At 38.4% G+C, this 18,441-nt stretch overlaps 1 protein-coding gene across 1 annotated transcript in view; it reads right to left on the reverse strand.

Annotated features, from left to right (window-relative positions):
• Positions 1 to 18,441, reverse strand: part of LRP5 (LDL receptor related protein 5) — a 141,407-nt gene that overhangs the window by 83,165 nt on the left and 39,801 nt on the right. The window contains exons 3-5 of the mRNA XM_051804153.1: positions 14,474 to 14,671; positions 10,816 to 11,012; positions 8,901 to 9,032 (exon numbers count right to left, since the gene is read on the reverse strand). Coding sequence (XP_051660113.1) covers positions 8,901 to 9,032; positions 10,816 to 11,012; positions 14,474 to 14,671 — 527 coding nt within the window. The remainder of the gene's footprint in view (positions 1 to 8,900; positions 9,033 to 10,815; positions 11,013 to 14,473; positions 14,672 to 18,441) is intronic.

Raw genomic sequence — 18,441 nt, forward strand, 5'->3', positions numbered from 1 at the left:
CTTCATTATTCTATATGGAGCCTATGAAAATTGGTACCACTGCCATGCTTTTTAATAAGCTTTCCACAACTATGACATCTTGCACAAGGGTTCAGTATTAGCCACTCTTCACACCACAAGAAAAATGGTGTAATGAAACCAACTGTGAGAGGTTTAAATCAACAACGCTGTGTAAAATCCCATTCCCGCTCTTCAACTTCCTCAGAAAGCAGTAATATTTAAGGAGTTAAACAAACTTTGGCAATACCTAGAAATAAATCAAAATTCTTTTTCTATATTCTCCTTGGATACCTTAACAGAGCCAGTTGCAACACAAACAGCACTATGCATCCCAGTTAGGCCTTCGTTTATCTTTCAGTCTGAGAGGAAGACAGCACTGCTTCTCACTGTGTGATAGTGGTGGGCTGCAAAAGGCTGGTGATGTACTCTAACTCGACACTGCACATGCAACACACATCAGGGTTACCAATTTAAACCAAGGACTGTGTGCAGTGGGAGTATGCAACCAACAAAATAGAAACAGGAAAGGTTTCTTTGAAAGAATGTTTTGAGTGGCCACATTCAGACAGGACTTGATTTAATTGAAAGGTAAGTAGGCATAAGGAAAACTAACACTTGTGACAAAGAAAGGAAATACCAGAGCACTTACGTAACTCATAAATTACATCATATCTGTCTGCATGTTACAGTGAAAAGGCTATTGTCTACTGTTTCTTCCATTATCTGAGTAGTAGACTTCTAACAGTTACTTTGCCTGAACCAGGAAAAACACCTACAAATCAGAGTTTTGACACATTCATACAGCCACCAAAATGAGATCCCAGAAATGGAATATTAGTTAAACTGCACAGCTGATAAGATCATTAGCAGCTAAGACAAAACGTAATGTTTCTTCCAGAAAAAGCTGTTGCAACACAGAAATCAGTTACCCTATTCTAGTTTAGAATGGAGCTTCTGTGAGTTTGTACACGCCTGGTACTATACTTGAGAGCACAAAGCTTTGTGAAGTTACTACTGTCAGAGGATCAGATAGCTAGCTCTTAGGAAGACTTACTCAAAAAAGCATTAGTATAACTGCACTGGTAATAACCAGAATCAAAGATCAGCACAATCATCTGGCTATCACTGTACCAAGCAGAGAATCTGCCCTTATACACAGGTTTCATCCAAAGGCCTCAAAGCACTTGAACAACTAAGTCTTACCCTGCACCACCACCCAGCCTGAGGTCTGTCTCTATATATATGTATGTATGTATATGTAGAAAGATTTGAAGAAAGAGAAGAGAAAGTTGGAAATGTTAAGTGCTAAATCTGAATATTAGCTTATGGATATCATAGTCTCAGCTTCTACTCTTTATTAACCAAAAAAAAAAGAACATTCCTTTGCACAGAATTCTTAATAACATTGCAAGCCATAGGAAAAAGGACAGGCCAAGAAAAAGTCTGTCAGAAATCCCTACCACCAAAAAAGGGTAGGCTTTGGATTGTGGTTTTTCCTCACAAAGCATGGTTTTTAAGTTTACATGCACCTATTCTCTACTGGAGATATCCAACTCCACTGGCTCAGAGTAAGGAATCACTGACTTTAGAAGTGACATCCATTTCATCACCTACTTTCTCTTAAGCAGAGTTTTGGCAGTAACACTTTCAAATAGGTACTGATCAAAAATTCATTACAACTCAACAAGATACATAACATTTAAAAAAAAAAAAAAACCAAAACAACTGAAGAGAAATGCAGCAGTTTTTCTACAATCCCTACAAAAGAAGTCAACTTCTGTTGACTTCTAACTGCAGACATTTCCCATTCACTGAGACCTTGAACATACTAAATTTCTCTGCACTGCTGTCTTCCTTTACACAAAGAGAAATAACTACTTTACACCCCACGAGCCCTCTCTGAGGCTGGTAACTGTAAAATGCTTTGAAATTTAAGCATTATTTATTATGTTCCAAGCATGATGGAGCCACAGAAAATTCAATTCTGAGTGACACAATCAAGAAAAAACAAAACACCAAAACAAAACAAACAAATACAAACATTTGCAAATTAGGGTTTGCAAATCTAGGGAGCGCTGCAATTTCACAGTTGCTACATTGATGCAGTAAAATAGAGCTTGACCACCCAACGTTTGAAGAGGCAGTCAAACTACGGCAGCTTAACAAGTTATCACTGGGTCTTGGTAACTTTATCTATATATGTAGCTAGCACATACTGAATGCAAGATAACAAAGTTTACACATAAGCCTTTTCAGTGCAGACCCAGGGTGTGGTTCTTTTGCAGCATAAAACCAGCTTCAATACAGAGACTCAACAGTGTTGAAATGGGAGAGTGTCCCTTTTTCCTTTATACACACACACACACAAAACCCCCCAAACCCTAACCACAAACAAAATAAACTCTAACTAGACAGTGTTTCAGAGTCCTGGAAAGTAGTCATCAATTTGAAACACGCACCAACAAAGCTTGAAAAGAAAGTTTCATTCACTAAGCCCTGAAAAACCACTGACAACAGAACTAGATGATGATATGGCAGACCTTCAAGAATGCTCTTCACGCCCTCCAGGTTTCTTACAGTATGTTTCTAATGGCTTTTATCCAATGGAATTAGAAATAAGGCCATTTCCATATGAGGCAATTTCATTTGCTCGCTACACAACGTACTCCCCATTTAGAAGGATAAAAGTTGCTATGAATAGAAAGTAATGCAATCTTCTGATATAAATCAAATAAAATCAACATAATACATTAAAAAAGGCAAGGGGGAAACAGACTCAAAACAAACAACATCTACACATGAATGAAAGGGGAAAAAACCACTCGTGAAATTTTTACTAAATGGAGTAGAAACAGAAGAGGTAGCCTCTAGATTTCCTGGACTCTTCAGGTACCCATTGCTGGACAGTATTTACTTACAAACTTACAGTTTCAACAATTCAACATAAGCAAAAGAACACCTCTGGGAGTGCAATAGGGAGAGAGGGAGTGAAGAAAGAGTCCTCCACCTTCTAGTAACATCTCCCTATGGTAGTCAGACACCAGGCACAGGACAGAAGACATCTAAGAAGTAAAAGTATCTTGCAATTAAAAGACCATGGTTTTCCACAGCTGCATTTCAATCACAGAGCTACCAAGGGGGAGAGACAGGTATCCAGTCAGCTGTCAAGCTTCTAGTAAATAAGGTAAAATCAGTTTTCTTTTTGTTTATTTATCTTGTGACAAAGGGATTAGGACATAAGTGCTGCTTCCCAATACAGCCACAAATCAATGCCAGAATATAATCAGTTTATTTACTGATATGGAAATTTTCTCTTCCAGCACCCCCCAAGCGCTAGAAGACTCCAGACAGTTATTTTAGATTATTCACACAAGACCAGCAGAAGCTTTCTCAGGTACTTGAAAGAGCTGATTCTACAGCAATTATCCTTGATAACAAATGTCTCCCTAACCCTTCTCTTTTGCAAAGAGGCTTTTCATCACCAATTAGCAGCTGATCTACTTAATCAGAAGGTCTGGATTATTCCATACTGTTCCTCTTTATAAATCAGGAAAACATGTTTAGCAAAGAGACCTTCTCCAGTGGTTAGTTCGCATGAGATAAATACTTCACAATGAAAGTATTTGTCTGCCTGCTTGTCTTGCTTGGAGGCTTAGTTGCTGTAATAAGGTAATGATTGCTCAGCCAAGGAACCTCAGACAAAACTTTTAAAATGTATAATGTGCACCAAGAAACACACAGGAGATGTGAAGGAAGTGCCTTAACATTTCTTCCTCCAATACTCTCCTATCCCCTGCATAAAAAACCCCAGTACAATTCCTGCAGTATTTGCCAGAGGTTCCAAAACCACTGTTTTCTATTTTGCAATGTGCAGAATGCAAAGGAGAAATAAGACACTGGGAATATTAGCCAACTCTGATCAACTGCCTCAACAACAGGATCAAGGATAGACAGGAGAAGTTAACTCTTCAAACACTGAGGCTAGCACATTTATCTCCAATTATGAAATTGTGTGTGGGTTTTCTGTTTTTCATTTGGGAAAACAGAATTTCTCCGTTTATTTTGAGAAACTACAGCTGTCACACCTTCCTGGCAGAAACCCTTCAGCTTCTATCACCACATGATATTGACTCAACAGCCAAAGCTCTCCCATTTTCAGGCAAATAACTGTTGCCTTCAACTGCAGAAATGCACCTCTGGTGTTCAGTTTGGGGGTATTTTTAAAATGTTATGTATCTTGAGGTCAATGTGTCATGTCTCAAATGACCACTTAGCAGGGACAAGACTACTGCAAAAAGCAGCTGGCTAATTAAACATCTGGACAGAGATATCTGAAAGGAATCAGATTTTTAGAAAGTACCTATCACTGGGAGGAGGGGGAGCAGAAAAGGGAAGAAATTCTCCTTGTTACTCCTTTAAAACAACCTCCTACCACTGATTAATTAAAAGAAGGTTCTAAAAATGAGTAACTTTTTTAGTTTGACTCACACTATGCTTAAAGCTAAATATACGGCAACAGCTCTTATGCTGGCTTAAAGGACTGCTCACACTGATGTACAGTATGAGTTTAATTTCCATATCTCATGCAGTGTAAACCCTCTTTTCTGTAAGGGTAGATTTGCAGGTGTAAAGAAGCCACCAAGTTAATTGAGAACTCAGGTACCTGTTTCAATGTCAAACTTGCCAGCTACATCAGCAGGCCATTCACAGGTATCATGGGACACACAAACACTAACAGTTCCTGCCCTTAAGCATTTATAGCATACACCAAGTGTATATATATATATATATATATATAAGCATTTTTTTAAAACACTCATACCCTAAGTCAATTTAATCCAAGACAATAAAGCTGATCCTCTTTCATTCATGATAATGTAAGAAATTTAAAATATAAAATAACAACTACAAACATTTTAGGGTTACTAAAGGGCTTCAAAAAATATCCAGATAGGATCTTGAATGCATTTCCTGGTCCCAGAGAAACTTACAGGAGCTTTCATGTGATCTCAGTAGGGTCAAGTTTCCACTGCCATCATGAAACAGACAACTCACGTATCTGTGCATTTTACACAGCTTATCAAATCATCTCAAGATTATCTCTAACTTAAGAATAAGAAATTTAAACTTTAAAAGGTCTTTAAAAAATATTATACATGTTTATGTATAAAATATATATAAAACATCTGACAAAAAATAAAACTGAAAGAAGCAAAAGTCACAGAAGAAAAGAGATGTGTTAACAACCAAAATAGTATCATTTAGTCATGTAGTGGACCAATGACACTTGTCACTGTACCAAAGAATTTTCTATAGCTGTATTCAGCTGCAGTATCTAATACCTCCTGCTTTTCAGAGGGATGCAAATATATCCAAATTTCCTTTATTTCTGCTCTATACTTTCCTCTCTGTCAAATCTTAAAGCAAGTCATTAGCAGGAGTCAGTGTAATCTTGGATATTTACCCTTAATATATTAACCAGCTGAATTTTTTTGCACAGCCTTTAGGAAGCAGCCCTGACAGATACAATCCATTACTGCGCATTGCAAGTACAGCATCAGCTCACAAATCTGTCCCCAGCACACAGGCATTTACTTTTTCTGAGTTCAGTAATAATATCAACTTAAGCAGAAGCTAAGGTACCATTACTATATTGTTGTTTTTGCAGCCAAATTATTTGTCTTCAGCTATTGCAGAAGATCATTTACGTTTTTATTGCCCTTCCTGGAGATGGTTTTGCTCAGCCTACTTACAATCATAGAATATCTTGAGTTGGAAGGGACCCATAGGGATTATTGAGTCCAACTCCCCGTTCTTTGCAGAACCACCTAAAACTAAACTACACGACCAAGAACATTGTCCAGATACCCCCCAACTTAGATCTACACTGAGCAATGCATAGCATATTAAAAGAACATACCTCAGTTGGCACTGCCCTTACTTCCTGGTATCACTCTTTTCTGCAAGCTTCAAAATACCAAAAGCATTTCTCTGAAACTATGGTAAACTCGGAGGCCATGGACAGAGAAGGGCTATCTCATATAGATGGACATCAGGCTCTTACTGGTGTTAAAGATCAGAGCCTGGATTTAGCACTAGAAGACAGGAGCAGTCTAGCTGTAATGGAAGACTGCTGATGCAGTTTACCACTAAATGCTTCCCCCCTGCCAAACACTTATTAAAACTGCACTTGATGTCACATTTGTCACCTATCGCTTGCATGGCATGCAAATACACCTATACCTCAACCACCCATAAGCCTTCTTACCAAAAGGTGTCTCATATTGCTTTCAACTACAAGAAAGGGAACGGAATCGTGACCTTTCTCAGCACAAAAATTGGAAAGACAATAAATCAGGGTAAAATTAAATCTCCAAGAGATTTCAGTGTCACAGAAAGGTTTGGGTTGTTTTGGTGTGGTCTGTTTTTTTTTTCTGGAAGCAAGTACAAAAAGATTCCTCTTAATAGAGACTTAAATTTGATTTGAGAGGAATTTAGATACAAATGTGTGTAACAATCAGGAATGTTTGATTTATGGTAAGTACATCTGCCATACGTTGTATAGGAAACAGATAAATCACCCAGCACAGAATGAGCAGTTAAAGTAACATCAGGCAATTTCCTTCATATTAGAGAGTAAAATACATCATGCAAAATTAAAAGGAAGACTTTACAGAAATTAATAGCTTCCCCTCTAAACTCCAGAGAAGACAAAGGAAATAGAGCTACTGTTTGCATGACTATTGTTGGTTAATCTAGTGGGCAGCAATACAAAACATCTACCTGCACAAAACAAGCACACATTCCCAAAGAAGAACATATACTTGATGCCAGTTGCAATCTATCTATCTATATATATATATTTAATATATATCTACTGTAGAGCTAATTAGAGAACACAAGAATGAATCAACACCAAAAGCCAAAACTACAGAATAATGAACTAGTCTTTTAACATAGACCAAACAGTTATGGCTCCAGCGTATCAACAGTTATATGTTTAATAAAAATATAAAAATCTGAAGTTTCAGAGTTTCAATACATACAGATGTAACTCTCAGAAAAGCAAATACTGGCACAGCCTGTCCTCAAATTCATGGTTTTTGTTAATTACATAGGCCCTTTACCATTCAACACCCTTTGTAAAGAGCTACAGAGCTCTCTTGCCTGAACATTACCAACATATGTATTCTTCAGTATTTACGAGAGCTGAAACCGCCTAAGAGCCTCAGGGCTTTTCTGTACAAGAATTCTTTCAGACAGATATATACAGTAACATTATATAGTTACATTTGCACCAGTAAACTCTCCATGTGGACAGAGACTTCAAGAACAGAATGCTTTTTCTTCCTGCAGACGAACCCTCAGTAGTATTTGTGTAATTCACGTAAAAGCCTGAAGTCAAAGAAACTCAAGTGCCCAAGTGACTCTGTACTTTTGCACTTTTGCCCAAGCCAACAGGGAACAAAATGAAGAGGCAGTCAACATCCTTACATCCATAGCTCCCGCTACAACTTTACTACAAAAGGCTCCTGTGGAGAACAGAAAGTCAGTTCTTTGCAACCCAAGAGTTAATTAATAAGATGGGAAAGAGAAGCACATGGATGTTGGCATAAGGCAGACAGGACAACAAAACATGGGGAGCTTGGGAAAGAAATAACCCATAAAACTGAACCAAAAGGCCACATTCTTATGCAAAACCAGATTTCCTGTTCTCGTCCCACTTTTTTGCCCTCTTTGACAGAACACCCTTGGCAGATTGTCTCGCCTGACAATGGAAAGGTGAAAGCACAGTACAAGCAGTTGCTCCTGCTTGTGCAATCCAACAAAATGCCAAAAGCAGGGTGACCTTCACTCCCGCAGCCAGAAACACAAGGTCAATATGAACGTTTAAAAAGGTTGTCCTGAGCATTCAGCAAGGTTTTTATAAAAACTGTGAAAGGGAAACTTTCCAAAGCTGAAGGAGGAAAGAGAAAAGTCTTTCAGCAGCTGCAAGGACTACCTTATAAGCCTTTCAATTGCAGCAGGATGAGCTAATAAAGCTGGCCCTTAAACCCTGGAGGTTCAGTGTTTAAATTGTGATTCAAATTCACAAATGAAAGGCATCTATTTTACGCTTGCTCTAGTACACAGACAAACGAAGTAACAGCAGAAAACTATTATAGTATTTGACTAAACTCAAAAATGCACTGGAGACAGGCAGCAGACTAGGCAGAACATTCTCCAAAACCTTGCCTCCCACTGTCCTACCATCATATCACTGTTCATTGCCGGCTTTTGTAAGATGCACTTTTAAAAGAGGTTTCCTGATCAATGACAGAATCAAGCTTTCAAAGTACACTACTAGGTTCATTCAATCTGTGGATATGAAATATGCATCTAGTTTTACTTTCAATTAAAGGATATACTCTAGCTATTATTCTCTAAACAGCTTTCTATTGGTGATACACAAGCCTCTTCTGGGGAACATGGAACAGCCACCTAGAACATTAGTTTCTCTAGCTCAGTTATCTCAACAACTCAGCCACCACTTCTGTATCATTGACCTCTACTGGACAATGAATGGGAGGGAGCAGAAGTTTGTCCACTGTCTGAATGGAAAGATGTCCTACACTAACTTACTTCTAATAAAATTCTTCAGCAATGGGTTCCACATACTACTTCATTCCTGTGGAGAACTGGCAACACTAAACACAGTCAAAAGTCTCTGATTTCTACAAGGGATTATTACTTCAGTTCATAAAAATCACCATTTTTGGTAGCTTGGTGGGAAGTTTGGATGCAAATGACATTTCAGTGTATCAGGCAGCTCCTCTCAGCTCATTTCTTCAAGGTTCAGCTTTGAAGCACTGAACCCAAAACAAGCCAACACTGTGACTGTAGAAAAGCCAAGCTCTTACCTGCTTTGCATGTTCTGCCATCGTCTTCTAGCTGCACACCAGTGGGACAGGCACAGCTGTAGAAGGGGTCTCTTGGAGACAGCAGACACAGATGGGAGCAACCACCATTGTTTTCTTCACATGGAGTGTGAACTTCAAGAAACCAAAAAGATTTATTTTCATTTTTCTGGAAGCCCTAAAGCCCTTTTTTCTCCATGAGGAAGAAATTATAGATACCAAATAACTGGCACAAGCTTTAGTGCTAAAACACAGAGGAATCACAACACAAACTGTCTGATTTCCCACACCATTCCCCACCTCCCCACCCTCAGCATCCTACTTCTAGGGGTACCTAAACTGAGATGTAAGCAGTTGGTGGGGTGATCAGTTCTATGAAAGAAAGGAAAACGTAATAATTTGTACAATTCCTACATTACAGTGGTGTTGCATTTTGGAAATACCTTTTTCTTTTGCAAAGCTTTTACAGCAAGACATATCCCTGAATCATCAGGAAATCCAGAGGAGCAACATAAAAGGAAAAAAAGTGGGGGAGGAGATGTGTACAGGAGAGGGATGGACATAACCAAATGTTCCTATCTCTTCAGATGGGGAAAAAATGGCAGCAAGACATGAAACTGTAATAATAAATAATTATGGATAATATTCCCACTTATTTAAAAAAATACTTGCAAGTTGTGCAAGATCTCTACAAAATTACAGTTTGAGTAATCATCTGGACTACTTTAATATAAAAGAACAAAATTTACAGCTCATTTGACTTTGGTTACTTCCACTGACAGTCACAGAGGAAAAACAGGGTGAGGAAGGAATCCAAGTCTGATCTTAATGAAGTCAATGGCATCTGAGCTATTTTCAGCATATGCTATTTCCCCATGCGCCATACTTTCTTTGTGACTGACTCAGAAACACTATGACCCAAGCCTGGGACATTCTTGGAGCTAAAAGCAATGACAAGAATTCAGCATAGACAAACTCTTATCTGGAGCTGTGAGATAAACCAGGGTGCTGTGCATACCCAGCAACCATAATGAAAACTTGCTTATGTTCCATCACCAAGATAATCTCCAAACTCCTTTTGCTTACTTTCAAGCCTGTTTCCTCACATCCCATAAACTTTATTGGAATAACAAATGTTATCTTTAAGGAAGCAGAATTTACAGTTGGTATAAATAAAGAAGCCAATACAAATGGCAAGAATGTCTTCCCTAGACAAGAGCTGATTCTTCCCAGAGCTACATCGGAGCTACATTTCTACACCATTGCTTTTAAATCCCATTCAAAAAAAAAAAACCTAGACCAACTGCCACATGGAATCACATGCACATACAAAACACATGCAGCCTTACTTGAATACTCTACAGTGATTTCCTCTGAAGTAGCATCATACAATATCAAGAAAAAACATACATGTTCATCTAAAAGCTCAAAACTAAATCCCTTCCATACTAAAACATTCACAAACTATTTGCTACATAACACGATCAAGTCTGGACTGCAAAAAATGCACTTATAAGTACAATATGAACATGACATATTTTGTGGTAATTCTACTCATTAAAAAAAAAAAGTCATGGTAAGCACTTTTTTCAATTGTCTTTAAAATAATGGCATTGAAAAGATGCCAGGTGAATCAGTATCATTCTCATTCAAATTTTCCAAACCAAGAGAAGTCACTGAAGTACTGCACTGGATTTTGGATTTTGTTAACAAATGGGATGGTGAGTGAGCTTATACCAATTCAGGTTGGAATTTTCAAAGAAAGGTACAGGATTCAAGCATTTACACCTTTAGCAACCAATCCCCTCACAAGTGTGCACAACCTTAAAACTTCACACTAACCACTTTTCTGATTAACATTTTTCCTGACAGATAAGTAACAGTCATGCAAAAAGCTTCAGGGAAAAGGAAAACATACAGTATGGCTGCCGGTCTGGACTTAGGACCTGGATGTCCATGGGAGAATAGAGGGCAGACAATATTTCTCTTCTTTTCTCTCCCGTCCTTTTGTTACAGGCGTGAATGGAGCGCGTTTGCCAGTCCGTCCAATACAAAGTGTCCCCAGACAACGTCAGAGCAAAGGGATGAGTAAGGCTACCTTCAACAACTTTTTGCCTATGTGAAAGAAAGAGCAAGGATTAAAAATGGATTGCTTCCACTTGTTACCATGCAGAATGAAAACCTGGCTTTGTAAAACTCATATAGAAGCTGTCGTCTTTTAACAAATTCACTGGACCAAGAGATTCACTTGGTGATAAAAGTGACAACAAACTGAAAAATGTAAAATAAGGCTATATGCTTTCATAGCAATAAAGACACAAACATACTGGATTTCATAGCACCAAAGTATCTGATTCAGTTCTACACTGACAGCTGAAGATCCTTAACTTCAGGAGCTGTGCAAACACCCAAACACAACTGACTTTTCAATGAAACATAAGTCCGAATACTGCCCCTCCAATTAAAGCATTACAGGACAACTTTGTCCAGAACTTCAGTTGCACTGAGTCCTTTCTTGTAGCAGACAAAGGAAGAAATTACCTAAGAGTCTCATTAAATTAACCCCTCTTTAACTTAGTCAGCAACAGAAACAAATATTTTTTCAGATTATTTTTCTAATGTAGAGCAAGGGTCACTTATATTTTTTCTAAGGCTAAATATTTATAATTAATACAAATCAGAAACATTTCAAGATGTTTCTTCAATGACATCATTCAGTCACACTTCTGAGAATGCATATATTTTCACATTGGTTATTAGCTGAACTGAGAGCCAAAAAACACATGATGTTTCTACCCTGTTTTCACAGGATCCCCAAGTTTATACCTATTGCAATAAATTCATATAATTTAGATCCAATAGTTTCGGAGACATTTATTAAGTCAGAGAAAAGATACTTGACAATTCCTTAGTCAAAACACTATGTAGTCAGTTTTCACAAAAATTATGCATTTTATGTATACAAAAAGGCATGCCCACACCTTTCAAACCAGTTGTGCTATGACACAACAAACCAGTAAGTTATTCACCATACAACTTTGAGAAAGCTGAAGTATCAGTGTCATCCTGAAGGAAAGTGACAAACTTATTTTTCTTATACCTATATTCAGATCTGCATTCAATTTTTTTCAGTTGAAGGGATTTTAGGAAAAACAAAAACCAGCTAACATTTGGCAGGGGAAGTATTCTGTTTTATTTTGAGTAGCATAGTTACTTATTTGCCTTTTCCAGGTTGGAGGGGAAATAAAAAGGTACCCCAAAATTCTTGACATATATTCAGACACGGACAAGTGCAAAGTAGACTGACACATGCAAACAACTATTAGCATATACATGAACAACACAGATAATGTGGAAAAAAGAAAACAAAAATATTAATAATCTTTCTCTTCTAGAGATAAAACTGAAACTCTTCTAAAATTTCTCTTTCAAATTATCACTACTTCTTTCACCATAAAACACAATAGAATAAATATAAACACCAATTTCTCTTTCCACTCTCACCTTTGCTGTTTCTTTTTGACTAATAACAGCAGTGGCTGTATTCTAATATCATAACAGCTGTTTTCCACTATGTATTGCCCTATTTCCATCATTCTTAGATATCAAGTCTCCCCTTCTCCTGTAATTACATCCCTTGAAATAGTTCCAGCCAATGTGCTTGCAAACTGAAGCTTGCTAAGACACAAGACACAGATTGCTCCAGTAAAATTAATCCACTGCACAGAACAAAAATTTCCTTTTTATTTGAATTCTGAAGTAATTCTGAATTGATTCTGGGATGAGAAGAGTGGAAGCATTTGAAACGCTACAGATTTTTTTATTGACATGTATGAGTGAAACTTATTTTACTCCATATTTAAGGAACAGAAGCAACTTCCAAAGTTATCATCTAGTCTGAACAATTACACAAGTTACTATATTCAAAAATGCCTAAAAGTTCACATGCAGTTAGACATAAGGAACTTTCAGAGTGCACCCTGTACAGGAATATCCTGACCTCAAGAATGCATTTACATACTCTAGCAGCTGAGTAAAATATGCAGCAGTGAGCCAATTTTTTTTTAATGCAAAATATGTTATTTTTTCCTAAAATATGATCGGACTGATGGTTCAACAGAAATCTGCTTGAGAGGCGGTGCACATGCACTGATCTATCAGAAAGTAATTTGGACAGACTGATGTAATTAGTGTATTCAAAGGCTTGCTCCCTTTTAGGGGGCCTTTCTCTACCTTAAAATGAGCAGAATAGATTTCACTTGCCAATTACAACTTTAGGGTTTACACAAACGTCTAAGTAAAGTTTATACAATTTGCATATATGTCTGATAACCGCAGAAGCAGCCTGGAAACCTTACACTCTGCCACTCACCCCCAGATAAGACAAACACATTCATGTTGTTAAATGAAAATCTTTCTTTTTGTCTATGAACCTGCAGCCAGCCTTTGAGTTACCACTGCCTTCCGTAAAGGCCTTTTCCCTTGCCTATACTTCTGACTGTCAGTCAGTACTTGTCACTTACAATGCCACCATTATCTAACTCTTACATACTGCTCTCAAAGGAACCTCAGTGTTTTATAAAGGACCTTTATAAAGGTCAATATTGCTATTCTTCTTTTATGACTGTGAAAATCAGGCACAGAACGTATCTCAGTAAAAACAAAAAAAAATTTGAAAAACACCATGCAAATGCAATGGTTTTTTGAGGGAGGCATATTATTTTATTATACAGACCTACATAAAATAGAACTCCTCCAACTTTTTACCAAGGCAAAATGATTTTATTAACACTGACATTTTAAATGTTACAAAATCATGAAAATGAAAATGTCATTTTATACAATCTGAAGACCAAAACCAGACCATAATGCAGAAATTGCTTTGGCAGGACATTTATGGCATATTACACTCACCCTTCAGGATCAATACAACCTTCCCACTGAACACTGCACAGAATTGAAAATGCAATCTCAAATGCATAAGTCTGCCCTGTCTGAAGTGTCACTTCTCTGTGTCTACAAAAGCCAAAACTCGAACAGCACACTTGGACAGGAGCCACCAAACAAAACTTTCACAGTGTGCTTTCCATCAATCTTTAGAAAAATCTGCTTCCTAATTGCTTGCTATCTGAAGCAACCTGAATTTGGTTAATTAATAGGCATGGCATAAAGGACATCTTTGGATGGGGCTAAGGACAAGTGTGTCTCAATGTGTATTTCCTGCTGGAAAAAAAGACATTAACAATACTGTAAAATCCCAGTCACTAGTTAAATGTTGTATTGCCTAGGATCAAGGATAAGCATCTCCAACTATTTTCAACACAAATAAAAAATTCTGCTGTACAAGAAGGCAATGAACAGTCTATAGGGAAATACTGATACAAATAGTCTTACTTTTAAAACCAGTTTTACAGTATGTGAAGCTATTTTTTGCAAGGCTATTAAGAATTGCATTTAAACAGAACATTAAGGTATTGGCATTATTCCAGACTACTGAAAAAAAAAAGTCTCAGTTCAAAATGAATGTATGAAACGAGAAATAACTTATACCATATTATTGATTAAAGGAGACTTACCTAAAGGAACCATCCAGATTTGCCCTATGAATGAAACTCAGTTTTGCATCAGCCCAGTAAAGTTTCTGTTCGTCAAGATCTATCGTGAGTCCATTTGGCCAATAAATATCTGAATCAACAATTATTTTCCGCATGCTGCTGTCCATTCCTGCCCGTTCTATCCTGGGTGTTTCACCCCAGTCAGTCCAATACATGTATCTGAAAAAGACACACACGAATTAAGCCACAATACATGCTGGTTAGCTTTAGGAACAGAAGGGATAGCAACTCCTTGCAAAGCTTGTAATGGTATATACATAGAGGGGCATACAGACACCAATGTTTGTCCCCAAAACTTTAACAAAATCCAGTTCCACAGGGCACAAAAGAAGTCCTTCACGAGATCATCTCTCACAAGCTTTGTCTCTATATTGTGTTACTGTTCTCTTAAATGTTTGGCAGTACTTGATTATCATAAGCATTTTTAAGTGAGTATCATCCTGGTGTGGCCAGTTATTACATGTTAATATCCTAAATCCTAAATCTGAAGCAACTAATTACCCATCCAAGAAGGCAATAACCACAGTTTAACTTCCTTTTGCAAGTCTATAGAGAAAAAAGAATAAAATCAAGTGCCCTGAAATTTGTTTCTCCAATAAATAAAACAGGAATCCAGGCAGACTTGGAAAGACTGCACTAAATTTTTGGATGTTTTTTCCCCCTTCCATCCACGTCGCAGTTTCCCTGTCACTCCACCTATGAACAATTTAAGTAGCCTGAATAGACATTAACAGAAAGGACCAGATCAAGGTGTGGCAAATCACACAATATCTGCATGAAAAGCTGAGAGTGTGCAGTTAGGAGAGAAATTGTCTGGTCAGAAGAGGACAGTCAGTTCACAGCTGGTAAACATTACCCAGCATCATAAATCCAGCTTGCAAATTCAACATGTCAGTGGTGCAAACACAACACAGCCAACTCCTAGCACAGCTACCTCAGGCCAGTAAGAGAAATATATTGCTTTCCCAATGCCAATACAGCTATTTGGGGCATGGGTCTGTGTCAGGGAGTGTTTGACCTGACTGAGCCCTCAAACAAAATTAGGTGTCTGTGCACTGGACCGACCACTCCCCAGGCTCCCTGTGCTGTATTAGATCAACAGGACTGCCAGATGGGCACCACCTGGGTAAGTGCACTAAGCCAAGTCCTCCTGGCACTGGAGCTCCAGGAAAATGTGGTACAGAGGCATTTATCTATTCAGCCTTGCAAAACCTATGCTTAGCCAGATTTTTCACAACCTGGATTATCCCAGACCCTCAGATCCCTGAAGACAGCACTGGCTATGCAACCACACTAGGAACCAAAAAGGAAGTAAATGAATGTGCATTGTGAAAACATATATCCACACAAAAAGCTTCATGGTTGTTTTTTTAATGAAAGAGAATGCTGCCCACTTTGGGGATGAAATGGGGACTACATCTGTAATTGCTGTCATGTTCCTCAGCAGGATGGTCTTCCCTTCACAACAAAAGATCCCCCTGTAAACTACAGTAGCTCTGTAGCTGCTTTACATGCAGCTGGGGCCATCAGTTCAGGCAAGGAGGCACAGGCAGCTGTACAGTTATTCCTAGGACATGTCCCTCACAACTCACTTAACTAAAATGTTTTGATCTCCGTGTACATAGTACACACTGACTCAGGTGTACCTCCAGTTCCACGGCAGTCACAGCACCTACTTAGACCATTCTTAGACCATTCCAACAATATAGACAGACAGACAGATAGAAATTGCTCACTTGGATCACAACACACATACATCTGAGCGTGCAAGGGTAAAACAAGAAGTTTTCTAGTTGAAATAGTAAAGCTCCCATGCAGATGAGTCCTCCGGTTTCTGAGCTCACTTTAGCCCGGTTGAGGCAGAATCGTGTCCCCAGGTAACTTCCCAAAATTTCTCAGCTCCAGAAGCCAGGACAGACTGACTGCTCCTGAAGAAGCAGCAGCAGTAGCTGAGCTGCCCCACTTCACAGGACAACCTATGAATGTAAATGGCCACTCATTTTGGTTTTCCTTACCAAGTCAGGCTGTAATTTGTGGCAACTCAAACTGTGTGGGGAAGTAGCTATTGACAAACAACGGAAGACAGAGAAAAGCAGACATAAAAAAACCTGTCTACGCAACCAACTGGTGAATCAGAGCGTGAAACTGATGTGGCCAAATACTCATTTTTGATCAGGTCAAATCAGTCCTCTGATCCAGCTCATCTGCACTAGCTTGCACCATTTGCATTCAACTCTATGGGAATAAAGACAGACAAAAGATGGACTGTTAAATTAAGAAAAACCTGGCTATTAAAGGTGGCTTTGTGCCATATCATACAGCTATGACAATCTCACACTTACTTATAAATACTTATTGAAATGTATAAATGCAGACTAAAAACAAGCTTAGAAAAAAATAAAAAAAATCCCATGACAGTTATTTAAAAGTAAAAACAAAGGAGACAAAACTAGCTAAGGCCTATTAAACCTTTAAAGCAGTTGAAATAAAAAGGATGAAAAAACATCCCCAAAACTATCATTGAGCAAAATTCCTCTCCTCAAGCCTTCCATTAAAATTGCAGCCTGTCCTGAACCTCAGTGCATTCAGATGAAGGAAAAAAAAAAAAAAGTCTGTAAGCCAAAGAGTCCTCGTGGCTTTTCTATGATACTAAAGGAGCTCCAGCTCAAGAACCTCCTCCTAAAAAAATATTCTGTTGCATAATTTCATAGGTGATGTGTATTTACCTGTGGCCACACAGAGACTGCTGTACAAAAGTAGAACTTTCAAATCCACGCACAAATATGTCACAGGAAAATTATATCTCTATGTTTCAGCTCATTAAAGAGATACAAAGCTCAATGCCTGTGTCATTCAGAAGTTTAAAACTACACAGTATTAGTAAAGTTACTGTACCACAAAGGAAGGTTAGCAGGATCAATATGCATTTAGATGACATGTAGAACAACCTGAATGCAGGCAGCCTTCTTTCAAAGCACTTTTCTCTCAAGTTGGACATTTTTAAAGCAACATACCCTGTCATCACCTTGCCCGATTGCAGGGTGTCCCTGAAGTAGTGTAAAGCTGATCTTCCTGATGAACTTTTCAGAGTATACCGAGTCTGCAGTAATCAAGAACCTAAAGAGGTAACAGTTTCCCTCCCTCTGTGTGCTACACAGAATCTCCATGGTCCATCACAGGAAAGCAAGCCAAGCCATGGAATGGCAAATACAATTTTTGTCTCCATTTAACCTCCTCCCCTTTTCAAAGAGGCTTCTGTCCTTTCATCAGGTATCAGGTGCTGAATTGCCATGAATTATAGGAAATAGGCTCAGGCTTGGGGATCTCTTAACAGATCAAGATCCTGAACTGGGAGTTTGGGTATCACTGTAAGAAGAGATCAGCTGATCATCTGTTCCTGCAGCAGGAGTGGGCGTCTCTGGTCTACCTAAGCCTATTTAAAACCATGCCACTGCCAAATGGAACAGTTCCTTCCATGGTTCCTACTCCTGGTGCTGACATTAGCATCCTACAAGGAAACAAAAAGAAAAAACCCCAAACATTTCAGCTTAGAAAATGATCAGTCTGACCAGTGGTCTCCCAGCAGCGATGCTAAAACAGAAGGAGCAAATCAAGGCAGCAACCACCCAGCTGAAGCCATCTATGAAACTTCCTTGGAGAAAGAGGCAATTCTCATCAAGTTCCCCTAGATAAGTCACTCACTTTGGACTCTACAATTACCTAGGGCAGCTCCCTTCATCCCTCTTCTCCCACTGTAAGATCTAGGCTGTTTTGACATTTTATGGTCAATATAAGGTGCAACACAACACTGGACATCAGACCTCCACAGGCCATAAAATATCATGTTTTAACTGCACGCTTGTGAGAGATTTCCAAGACCGCACAAAGTGTCAAGCTTCCCTTTTTTTGGCCCTCCTCTATTTTGAGTG

The sequence above is a fragment of the Manacus candei genome, unplaced genomic scaffold, assembly GCF_025592945.1.
Source record: "Manacus candei isolate 608988 ecotype Guabito, Panama unplaced genomic scaffold, ASM2559294v1 h1tg000060l, whole genome shotgun sequence".
NCBI lineage: Eukaryota > Metazoa > Chordata > Aves > Passeriformes > Pipridae > Manacus > Manacus candei.